This window comes from Vitis riparia, chromosome 6 (assembly GCF_004353265.1).
Source record: "Vitis riparia cultivar Riparia Gloire de Montpellier isolate 1030 chromosome 6, EGFV_Vit.rip_1.0, whole genome shotgun sequence".
Taxonomy (NCBI): domain Eukaryota; kingdom Viridiplantae; phylum Streptophyta; class Magnoliopsida; order Vitales; family Vitaceae; genus Vitis; species Vitis riparia.
In genome coordinates this window covers 19,620,716-19,633,567 of record NC_048436.1, presented here as the reverse complement: position 1 = coordinate 19,633,567, position 12,852 = coordinate 19,620,716, and the positions used below count along the sequence as shown (strand labels likewise).

General features: G+C 36.8%; 1 protein-coding gene across 4 annotated transcripts in view; it reads left to right on the top strand.

Annotated features, from left to right (window-relative positions):
* LOC117916151 (protein-tyrosine sulfotransferase) overlaps nucleotides 1-12,278 on the top strand; it is a 40,700-nt gene extending 28,422 nt beyond the window's left edge. For all 4 annotated transcript variants that reach the window (XM_034832032.1, XM_034832031.1, XM_034832033.1 and 1 more), the window contains 4 exons: nucleotides 30-110; nucleotides 226-345; nucleotides 10,673-10,807; nucleotides 11,428-12,278. In XM_034832032.1, the coding sequence (XP_034687923.1) occupies nucleotides 30-110; nucleotides 226-345; nucleotides 10,673-10,807; nucleotides 11,428-11,571 (480 nt within the window). In that variant the 3' untranslated portion in view covers nucleotides 11,572-12,278. The remainder of the gene's footprint in view (nucleotides 1-29; nucleotides 111-225; nucleotides 346-10,672; nucleotides 10,808-11,427) is intronic.
* The last annotated feature ends 574 nt before the right edge of the window (nucleotides 12,279-12,852 follow it).

Sequence of the window (12,852 nt, the reverse complement as noted above, 5' to 3'; positions counted from 1 at the left end):
CTTATGGCTTCATTTTGTCTTCATGACAGAATAATAGTACAGGTCAAGAGGCTGGTGAAATTGATTCTACAATTCCATCAACAGAAAATGTTGAAACGACAAAGGAAAATGTAAGTTCAATTCTAGTAATTCAACATAGTGTCTATGGACATATTCAGATGTAACTTGTTCTTCTTGGAAGGAAAAGAAAGAAGTTGATTCTGAGGCTCTCTTCTTCCATGTCAGATAACTGTGGGAGAACTCATGAAATCTTATGAAGTATGCATTTCTAGTTTACGAAAAACTCAATCATATCGACGCACCAATTCTTTAAAGGCAATCTCCCCAGCAAACTTTTCAAAGGAGGTATGGTTGATATCAAGTTTTCCAAAGCCTATCTAGCAATGTTAAATGATTTATATCACCTGCTGTGTCCATCACCTGTTGCTTGTGCTTGTGTGTATGCGTGCGCTGTGTCTAGTCTGTACTTCATTTTTTTTATTGTTTTATCATCAAGGTTTTTCGAAACCTAACTAGCTGTGTTAAATGATTTTCTATAACCCATTGCATGTGTTCTGTGCTTGATTTTTCTAATCACCAGGTTTTTCAAAATCTATACTTCTTGATTTGTTTTTGTCAAAATTTTCAAAACCTAGTTAACCATGTTAAAAAATCTAACATCATCCGATATGTGTGTTCTATACTTCCTGGTTGGTTTATTAGCTGGTTTTTCTATAACCTACACTAGTTGATCTGTTTATTTTCAGGTTTCTCAAAATCTAGCTAGCTGTGTTAACTGACATATATCACTTATTTTGTGTGTATGTGGGTATCTATTTTCCACTTGTAACCTGTTAATTGTTTTAAATAATGCCCTGGAAGCTCCACATCTAACCTGTTAATTTGTCTGAAATGACCCTGAGGCCTGAGATGACTGCTTGCATTGTATGGGTTGACGGTATGGATCATTTTTAAGCTTAGCTAATAACAAGTCATGACCCTCAAGCCATAAGTTGCAAAATTTAGTGCTGGGACCCAAAGTCGGAGAGTCAGTTTTTTAATTTCCATATGGTTTAACACATGCTTGGATATCGGATAATCTGAATCATTATGTAATTGGATTTCAGCCAAAGATTCGCCTAACTCATGACCTATCAAATTTATTTCAACATTTTGAAATAAAGTCATAGATTCTCAAAAGATGTTAGTTGATTTAGCTTGTGTGATTGAATTGCTGTCTTGGGCAAAGAGCAAGAGACATCAAAATGTGCTACCCACGTTTGGCTTCCTCTTTTTTGTTTTTCGCCCCAATTTCCCTTTTATCTTTGTTAATGGTAGAAAGAAGCAATAATAGAAAAGAGTAACTCAAAACATCTTTTGTTGAGTAGGAAGGAGTGATCATGAGGGACTATTGACTATGGTTCAAAGTCGCAGTATTGGTCATTGACTTGGAGGTTTTAAGGGTATTGGTCTTGACATCTCGGATCGGTATCGGGCAATATGCACAATATACTAATTAAAAAGCTCAAAAAATTGTAAAAAACTATTATGGCAATTTTTAGAAAAATAAATATAATTGGCTGGACTCAGACATTAATAAAATAAGCTTCTTTCACATATAACATTTTTTAAATAGTTACAAAAGAACACATTGATAGATAATATTTCTATGTTTTTGTAATTTAAAAATATTAGGATGTGAAATTAATTGATTAATGTGTATAAGTAATTAAATATTTTTAAAATGGGATAATTTGATTAGACTTAATACAATTGAACTAAGATAATGCTTATTTTGAAATTTATTGTAATTAATTTCGATAATATTACTAAAAATTTACCTAATTTTTTGAAAAATGTTTAGTTCAATTGGTATATAATTATTAAATTAACATTTTTTAAATAGTTACAAAAGAACACATTGATAGATAATATTTCTATGTTTTTGTAATTTAAAAATATTAGGATGTGAAATTAATTGATTAGTGTATATAAGTAATTAAATATCTTTAATATGGGATAATTTGATAAGACTTGATAATGCTTATATTGAAATTTATCATAACTAATTTGGATAATATTTACTAACAATTTACCTAATCTTTTGAAAAATGTTTAGTTACATTGTTATATAATTATTAAATATTTAACTATAAATGTACTATTTTAAAAAAAATTCTATTATCAAATTTTATTGTAATAAATTATATATTTATATATTTAATTTATTATTTAAGTATAATTATTATTAATTATTGATATCCATATTCATTTTAAAATTATTATATGTATCGTTATTTAATACATATAACAATTATCATACTTTTATTGATATATAATTGTCATGCTTTTAATTTATTGTATATCTTTATATATTATATGTGGTAGCTAATTTTTTACAAATTAGGAATAATTTTCCTAAAATTTCAATTTGTGTTGTTTTTAATTCATAATGAATATCTCTATGTAATTAATTTCATAAGTAAATTTCTAATATATATTAGGAATAAGAGTGTAATTTCGGGCCATCCAATCCGGTCCAAGCCTGAAATATTCAGGCTTTGGGTGGGATTGTGTAAGCTTTTCAGGCTGGGTCCAGCCAGGTTTATTCTCCCAAATCCAAGGCCATATAAGTTATGAAAACTATAAAATAAACAAAGAGATTTATAAAATATAAATTAAGACAAACAAACGTATGTATAAAAATATTTTTGCATTATATTTTTTTGTATAACCTTAAGCTAGCAAAATTATATAATAACTTTGAATATCTGAAATACCTCATTAATTTCATCATAAATTGAAATCATATGTACAAATTTTTACACTATAAATTTTAAATTTTTTGTTTTTGTAATGTATCTCAAATACCATACTGAATAGTACACATTAAATTAAAATAACAAAAGTACATTTAATCATGTAGCTGGATTAAATTGTATATACCTTTACATCATTATCATCATTGATGTCATTAAGTTGCATCACTTCCATATTTGCTAGTAATTTATTGTTGACCTTAATGTCTTGATAGTGTTGTGGGGCCTAATAAGAGGATTTAAAAACATAAAATGGGTGGTGACAACAGTCATATGGGGGATTTTTAAAACATGATTTGCAGGTTGGGTGGGCCAAGCCTAGTTTGGGCTCTCGAGCTAGATTGACGGGTTAGGCCAACATAAAAAAATCCTCGGTCCAAGACTGACCCATGAAATTTTGAGCGGCTTTATGTTCAGGCTTTTTGGGCTTAGGTGGGCTTTGGGTTGAGTTTTTTTGAATGGGTTTAATTAGGTTTCAGGTCATCAAGCCTTTTTTACATCCCTGATTAGGAATACAATAGTAAGCATATTAGGAATACGTCATTCTTTAATGTGTTTAGTTGATTTCATAAAAGGAATACATTAATAAACATATTAGAAATATATCATTTATTAATGATAAAAAGTTAACTTTCCTAAATCCATTCTCAATTTCTCACTTTTGTAAATCCTAAATTCCAAACCAAAGTAAAATATGCAAAGGTAGAGGTTTGCTGCCAACGAAGAAAGACAAATTTTCGTTACTTCGACATCACTGCCTTTCAGTCAAGAAATTGGTGAAACAGGGCTAAATTAATTAAGGAAAATACCTAGGGAAGATTGGAAAAAGGGGGGGGGGGGGTGATTGGGTGATTAATGCGTTTTAAAAAACAATTAAAGACATATAAGTAAATAGAAGAGGGAAGAGCAAACCTACTGTGAAAAGAGAGAAAAAGGAGAATCCCTATATTAAAAACTATTAATAATACACATTGGATTTGGGTATATATATATATATATGCTAGTGGGACCCACAATACAATAAGGAAAAAAAAGAAAAAGTAAATAACTGTACACTATCTAACACTCCCCCTCAAGTTGGAGCATATATGTTATATGCACCAAGCTTGTTACAAATGTATTTAATTCTAGGACCTCTGAGAGATTTAGTAAAAATATCTGCTAGTTGATCATTTGAATTGACAAAACTAGTTGTCACACATCTTGATGTGATCTTCTCTCTAATGAAGTGACAGTCAACTTCAATGTGTTTAGTCCTTTCATGGAAGACTAGATTGGATGCAATATGCAAAGCGGCTTGGTTGTCACAGATGAGCTTCATCTGTTCATCCTTTCCAAATCTCAACTCCCGAAGAAGATGTTTCAGCCATATGAGTTCACATGTTGCCAGTGTCATAGCTCGATACTCGGCTTCAGCACTAGATCTGACCACTACATCTTGTTTCTTACTCTTCCAAGATATTAGGTTATCTCCAATAAAAGCACAATACCCGGAAGTGGAACGTCTATCTATGGGTGAGCCAGCCCAATCTGTATCTGTGTAACCAACAACCTGGGTATGACCTTTGTTCTCATACAACACACCTTGGCCTGGTGTGCTTTTGATATATCGAAGAATACGGATTACAGCATCCCAATGGCTACCACATGGTGACTGTAGGAATTGACTAATAACACTTATAGGAAAAGAAATGTTTGGACGAGTAATGGTGAGGTAGTTTAGTTTACCTACAAGTTGCCAATATCTCCCAGGATCTCCTAAAGGCTCCCCCTGTCCTGATATAAGTTTGACATTTGGATCCATAGGAGTGTCTACTGGTTTACAGTCTAACATACCGGTTTCTTCCAAGATGTCTAAAGCATACTTCCTTTGAGAAAGAACCACATCGGAACCTGATTGAGCTATCTCAATCCCTAAGAAATACTTCAGTTTCCCCAAGTCTTTAGTCTGAAAGTGGGTGAAAAGGTGTTGCTTTAGTTTCTGAATACCATTCTGATCACTGTGTGTAATGACGATGTCGTCCACATAAATTACCAAATAAATACACTGCCCCGAAGAATTATGATGATAGAAAACGGAATGGTCTACTGTATTGCGAAACATGCCAAACGCTTGAACAACATAACTAAAACGGCTAAACCATGCTCGAGGAGATTGTTTCAAGCCATATAGAGAACGGCGTAACCTGCACACTAAACTAGACTCCCTTTGAGCAACAAAACTAGGTGGTTGCTTCATATAAACTTCCTTAGCAAGATCCCCATGAAGGAAAACATTTTTAATATCTAACTGATAAATAGGCCAAGAACGCATAATAGCCATGGAGAGCAATAGACGAATAGAAGCTATCTTGGCAACAAGAGAGAAAATGTCACCATAATCAGAACCATAAACTTGAGTATAGCCTTAGCAACTAACCGGGCCTTAAGGCGATCAACCTGACCATCAGGGCCAACCTTAACTGTGTAGACCCAACGACAACCAACTGTAGATTTACCAGAGGGTAAAACAACAAGATCCCAAGTGCCATTGGAGTGTTAAGCAGCCATTTCATCTACCATTGCCTGTCGCCAGCCTGGATGGGAAAGAGCCTCAGGGGTGCTCTTGAGAAGAGAAACAAAAGATATAGCAGAAACAAATGCAAAATAGGGTGAATATAATCGATGGTAACTCAAAAAATTGTAAATGGGATGAGGATTATGAGTAGATCGATTACCTTTCCAAAGAGCAATGGGTAAGTCAGCAAAAGGAGGTAGAGTCGGGGCAGGAGAATCCGAAGGGATAAGAAGTGAGTCAGCAAGTACCTCGGCCAAAGAAGGAGGACCAGCAACACGATGACGGCGATGATAAACCTGAAGTGGGCGAGAAGGCACTACATCAGGTGGGGAGATAATGGGAAGGGGTAAGACTTCAGAAACAGGAAGAAACTCAGAGGTGGAGAAGAATGGTGAGTCTTCAAAGAAGGTGACATCAGCGGAGAGAAAGTAGCGATGAGTCTCAAAGGAATAACAACGATAACCCTTTTGAAGTTTAGAGTATCCCAAGAAGATGCATTTGGTGGCTCTGGCAAAAAGTTTGTCCTGTCCAAGAGTGAGAATATGAACAAAGCAAGTACAACCAAAAACATGAGGAGGAAGTTGGTCAGAGAAAAGAAAGGAATGAGGAATCTGATCGTGTAATATAGATGAGGGCATACGATTAATCAAATAACATGCTGTAAGAACAGTGTCCCCCCAAAAACGAAAAGGAACATTACTATGGAGAAGGAGAGTACGAGCTGTCTCAACAAGATGTCAATTCTTACGTTCGGCTACCCCATTTTGTTGAGGAGTATGAGCACAAGAAGACTGATGAAGGATCCCATGTTGGGACATAAATGAAGTAAATGGTGTAGAAAAATATTCCCTGGCAATGTCACTGCGTAACATATGAATAGAAATATTGAATTGGATTTGGATTTCAGCATAAAATTTCTGGAAAATAGAGAATAACTCAACTCGGTTTTTCATTAAAAATAACCAAGTATATCGAGAATAATCATCAATGAAAGTGACAAAATATCGAAATCCTAAAGTAGACGCGGTCCGACAAGGACCTCAAACATCGATGTGGACAAGTTCAAAAGGAGACTTTGCCCGATTATTCAAACGCTTTGAGAACGAGACACGAGTATGTTTCCCAAGTTGACAGGACTCACACGCAAGCGACGACAAAGATGAAAAACGAGGGACCATTTTCTAGAACTTGGATAGACTAGGGTGGCCCAGGTGACTATGGATGAGGAGGGGAGCATCAGTGGAAATGCAAACTGCAGGAGTTGAAGGCGAGGTGAGGAGATAAAAGCCTTGAGACTCACGTACTATGCCAATCGTCTTCCCCATACTCCGGTCCTGCAAGGTTATAAATTTATTAGAAAAAGTAATAGAGCAGTTAAGAATATGAGTGATTTTGCTGATGGAGATAAGGTTAAAGGAACACTCGGGAGTATAAAGGACAAAAGTGAGAGGTAGAGAAGGGAGAGGATGTGCCAAACCAATGCCTTTAGCCATAGTTTGAGAACCATTAGCTAAGGTAACAGTAGGTAAGACAGAGGTAGTAGTAATAGAAGAGAAAAAATCCTTATTATCAAATATGTGATCAGAAGCTCCAGAATCTAGAATCCAAGGTCCAAGAGAAGATGTGTGGGTAAGACAAGCAGAAGCATTACTAGTCTGGGTAACAGAAGTAACAAAAGTTGACTTAGTGACCTGATAGCAGAGATAGTCATCATACTCACTGTCAGTGAGAGAAATACCCTGAGATGTGAAGGAGCTCGGAGGCTGAGGTGGCTGAGGATCAAATGACTGGGCCACGTGGGCAGTGCAGGGAGGCCGCCCATGTAACTGATAACACCGATCACGAGTATGGCCAAGCTTATTGCAATAGGTGCAATGAGGACGTTGACCTCTACCTCGGTTACCACTGCGTCCTCCTCGAGAGTTAGTTTGAGAAACTAACACAGAAGAATCTGAAGTGTTATCAGATGGCAAAGTCTGAGTGGAGGAGATACGGAGGAGGCGAGTAAACACATCATCCAATGATGGAATAGAGGAACTGCCAAGAATCTGATTGTGGACGGTCTCAAGATCTGGACGGAAGCCAATAAGCGTAAGAACCATGAAGAACTTGTCAATCTGTGTTCGTTGATCCCCAACATTAGTAGTAAGAGGCATCATGTTCAAGAATTCCTCCTTAAGAGAGGCAATCTGACCAATATAAGTAGATAAATCCATGTCTTGTTGTCTGACATTGACAATAGAAGAAGCCACCTTATAAAGATGTTGGATATCATTCGTGTATAACCCTTTCGCCTGATTCCAAAATTTAAAGCATGTTTTGTAGGCCCGAAGATGAAGCAGAATCTTAGGATCAACTGATTGCCATAACACACTACATAACTGTGCATCTATCTTCCTCCATTGTACTCTGTCAACCTCAGGGATATCCGCCTCCTGCGTAACAAGGTGATCCTCATAACCTTGACCCATAAACCAAAGCTCCACAAAGGCAGACCAGGACAAATAATTTTCACTGCCAACCAATTTCTCCGAAGTAATCATAGGAGATCCAGATATAACAGAGGAAAAAATGGAACTTTTAGTAGTCATATCTACTTATCTGGAGAACGAAATATGTTTGGATCGAAGAGAGCCCTAATACGACTTCAGATCGCGGCTGAAAGAAGAAAAACCGAGGATCTGCGGCTGTGAGAGACCAAATAGCAAAGAAAAACAAATGTGGCACTACTGGAAGGGTAGAAGAACACTTCCTAAGACACGTGCAGGGCTCGGGGTGGAGAGGAAGTCACTGGAGGTCATCGGAAAGGCTGTTTAGAGGGCCGACGGAGACAAAAACCCCAAAAAATGCACTTGCAGGACTCAGATGACACAAACACAGATGGAGAGTGGCTAGACGGCATCAAGCGAGGCTGGAGGTGGAAGCGCATTGCCGGCAAGTGCTCCATGTGCCCTCACGCGCCGGAGAGTGAGGTTCAGGCCGCCAGAGAAGAAACGCGCGTGGCTGGCGCGTGACTGAGATTCTCCCTCCGGTGCTTTAACAAAACTTGAAGATCTTCTCCTTGCGCACTTGATGGTATGGCCGGTGTCGGAAAAGGACTTCGCCGGTAGTGAGGGTTTTCTGACGGCGATATGGTTGACCAAAAAGCTTTAGGAGATGGGGAAGGTGACCGAAATGAAACACGGTCACCGAAAGGTTTCCCAGAATTGATTTACGGATAAACCGAAAATAATTAGGTTTTTTTTTTCTCCTTAGGCTCTGATACCATGTGAAAAGAGAGAAAAGGGAGAATCCCTAATTTTTGTTATTAAAAACTATTAATAATACACATTGGATTTGGGTATATATATATACATGCTAGTGGGATCCACAATACAATAAGGAAAAAAAAGGAAAAGTAAATAACTGAAATAACTGTACACTATCTAACACCTACTTATGTCCACTCTCCTCAATCTCCTTTCCAAATTTTTTTTGAGGGGGGGGGGGGTTTGTATGATTGGGTGATTAATGCTTTTTAAAAATAATTAAAATTAAGCAACAATTATAGTGGTTTGGCAAACCTACTTATGTCCATTCTCCTCAATCTCCTTTCCAAATGAGGGCTTCACTAGCTAAGGCTTCAAACCAAGCATCCAAACTTGTACACTTGGATTCAATGGCTTTAATGGATACTACAATTCCCTTCAAGTTCAAGACCGACTTGAAGCTTAAAAACACTCCACCTTTCAAGCATAATGGGCTTTTAACAACTCTCAACCTAGCACAAATATGACTCAATGCAAATGAAAGTTAGAATGAATTCAATGGGATGATCTAAATGGATTTGCAAGTGAAGGAGTAAATGCACTTGGGTTTGAGAGCTTTGAAAGAAAGAAATGAGTAGGTAAACAAGGTAATATACATGTTCTCTTAATAAATGTATAGGAGCTCTCAATTTATAGGAAACCAACCTCGGACACCCTATTTTATTGGAGTTGGCCTCGATTAGTTGAACTCTGGTTCAACTGGTTGAGTAGCTGTTGGACATTTAATTCATTGCAGGTTTTAAGCTTCAATCGACAATCAATCGGGAAAGGCAGAGCCTTTGCCAACATCACCAAGGTTTTGGAAAAGAGAGAAGATTTTTTGGAGAGTTGACCAATCCTCCACTGGTTGTTCTGGGGGGCCTTGACTGGTTGGGCCAAAACCAACCAAAAAATCCCTTTTTTCCTGTCCAAATCTTCCCAACACTTAGGTAATTCATTTATAAACCTTTCTAAGTCAATTTTGAATGAAATTAGCCCAAGGTTTCAATGTAAAAATCTTATTCAATTTCAAAGTGTTTAAGGTCATCTTTGTGAAAAACTGAATATGAATTAATGCATGAAAAATGATTTAATCCTAAATGCACCCAAAGGATTCATCTTACTCAAATTCCTAGACAGTACTTGTTTTCAATGATCCATGTCTTCGTGTCCTTTGAACCTCTTTTAGGTGATCTTGAGTTTTTTTTTTCTCTCAATAAGACCTGAAACTTTAAACACGTTAGTTCACTTAACCATGTTTTGTTATCTCAAAACGTACTTAGGAGAACCCTTGGACTAACAACATTGACAACAATTGGAAAGAAGTACTGAAGATTGAAGAAGAGGACTACCACCGCTGGAATCTGATGCTGCAATGCCTCAGCCAGTCATGGTGCTAGCAGTCACTGCAAAAGTTCAATCTAACAACAACAAAGAAGATTCGTATTATTTCATGGATTTGAAGTGATGGATCCAAGTTTATTCGGGCTAGTTTTGGTGAACTGGCTGACACAACTGAGGTGTGTCATGAACTTGTCCGAGTTAAACGAGTTTTACCAATGTACCACGGAGTTAGTACAAGAACATGTGTTGGATATTGAGCTCTTTGTGGACCTTGCAGAGGCGGATACGACTTGGCCAATGCTTGAACCTTTGTCATGATACCCATTTCTAAATTGCAACTATATGTGTGTGTTTGTATTTGTTTATATATATATACACTTTTAATTTATATTAACTTATTTAAAAATAAGGTATATATGGTTATGCCTTCACTTGCTAGGTTGTTAAATGCTTCAATTTATGTCTAGGTTAAAAAAAAATGCTGGTTTCACTTGGTAAATGAATTCTACAGAGGGGAAGCAGAAGGGTGTGGTTATTTTGGAATTTTGGACTAATCTGTACGCCTTTTTATTGAGGGTTCTTATTGGTCTGCCTTTCAGCTTATTCTTTCTTTCTTTTTGTTTTTTTTTGGCTTGGATAAAATGCATTGCCCACTTTCCCATGACTGACTTCTTGAATTTTTGCAGACACGTCTTCAGGTTCCCCAAATGGTTCTCCAGCAGATAATATCACTCAACAGTCTTGATGTAGAGCTCTATAAGTATGCTCAGAGCATTTTTGCAAAGCAACACAAACTCTTCATGCGGAAGTTGGATACTACAGTAAGCCCCCATCATTCTAAAACTTAATCTCCTAGGCTTACAATTTGGATTGGCTGGCTTGGAGGCTACTTGTCAACCCCTCAAGCTCCAATCAAACCTCATTTTCAAACCCCCTTATTTTTGTAGTTGAGCATGGGTTGGTTTTATTGAGGATTGTATTATAATAACACATTTGTTGAGGCCCAAGCTACATTGAGGTCTGGTTGATGTTTCTGAAACCGAACCTGAGCAGGTGAGAGTTTTAGAAAAATGGGGAAGGGGAGGTGGAAATTTCAAAAATATGAAAACCCTTCCCCTGGGCCTTGGCAGTTTGGAATGTGCTTTTAGATGTTCTGTATAATACCCTAAATTTACCAAGTGCTGGTTGTTGTGGAGCAGTCAGCATCCTGAGGTTTGGCTCTCCATAGAGAGTCCTAAGGGCTTGTCATGGAAGGTTCCTTGGTTATAAAAAAAAATAATAATAATATCATCCACAACAGAATGGCTTAACTCATTATTTAAGCTTGTCATTTTCACTCTCATGGTTCTACTTTAACTTCTCTGGTGCCAGGCAGTAGAGATGTTTTTTCTCCCTTGATTCAGGCAGTGGATGATTATTTTAATATATAATTAAATTGCAGGACATGCAGGAGAGCATATTCGACATTGCTTATGACAACCCTCTTTGGAAAGTTGTTTCGTTAGCCATTTCCCTGGTCTGTCTTCTTTTGCTCATCTTTCTAATTGTAAACGCAAAGAGAAGAACATCAAAACTTAAAATATGAAATACCATCCCATTATCTGTTTGTGGGATATGGACAGAAAAGGTTGCGGGGAAGAAGCAATGGAAAGTAAGGATCATTTTTGTGCTTATTCATGGTCAGTCAGTTGCTCATTACTCTTATATTTAAACTAATCATGGACTATTTTTGGTATAAATGACTATTTATGATGAGGGGAAGGTAATATGGTCAATTTTTAACAATATCCTGTATTTTTTTTATTCTTGTTTGTAAATTTTATGCTATTTTGGGATTGGATTGACAACGGCGGTTAGTAAGATTTAGTCAGATTTAGACACTGTGAACCAGTCTTTAGTTCCTGAAAGCTTTACCCAATGAATTGACCACATTCCAAATATGTAAAGATATGATATTTCCTGTTCTCTCTAGCTCTCCTAAGGTGGTTGTGAAATGGTTTTTATTATGGTTTTCCCATTTTGTCTTGGAACATTACTCCACCTGAATTTAGTTATTTTATGAAGTGAAATCTGCCCTGGGGAGCTAAGATTCCAAGTCTTCTCAGTACAGTCTTTAATGTTGGCTTCCCATCTCAGAGGTACGTCATATTCCTCTCAATAGAACATCATTCCAAGTCTTCTCAGTACAGTCTTTAATGTTGGCTTCCCATCTCAGAGGTACGTCATATTCCTCTCAATAGAACATCGAGGTTGTTATTAACCCAATTATAGGTCGAAATGAAATTATTATCATTAGTATTATCAACTGATTTTTCATTTTATGAACTTTAAAAGCTTTACAATTTTGCAGACAGCCATTTTAAATGTGTGCCTATTCTATGTATGGCTTTGATGATCACCCTGAATATATATGTTCTCCAAATTATGTTTCTCCTCAATTCTAATAGACATGTTCTGTTCTACCCGTCAGGGTAGTCGAGTTGGTCGCCTGGGTACGAATCCTATCACTAATGATGGGTATTGATTGTTGCGAGGTTTGGATTTCCATGTAGAGTCCTAAGGGTTTGATCATAGATGAATTTCATTGGTTATAGACCACCACAACAATCCCCCACCCCCGAAATGACTTTTTATCTTATTCTATTTTTCCTATTTTTCTCTAATAAATGTAATCACAAATTTTACAAATAGTATAAGCAAAAATCTAGTTGAATTGTACTATTGCCCACATAGCAGTCCAGGCTCAACTAGAATCGTGAATACCCCTAGAAGCCACTGGCAGAACACCTAGTAGAGAGACCCAATCTTGAGTGAAATAAATACCGCGACTTTCCCCATTCTTTTCTTTGCTTGAAAGAAAATAAAG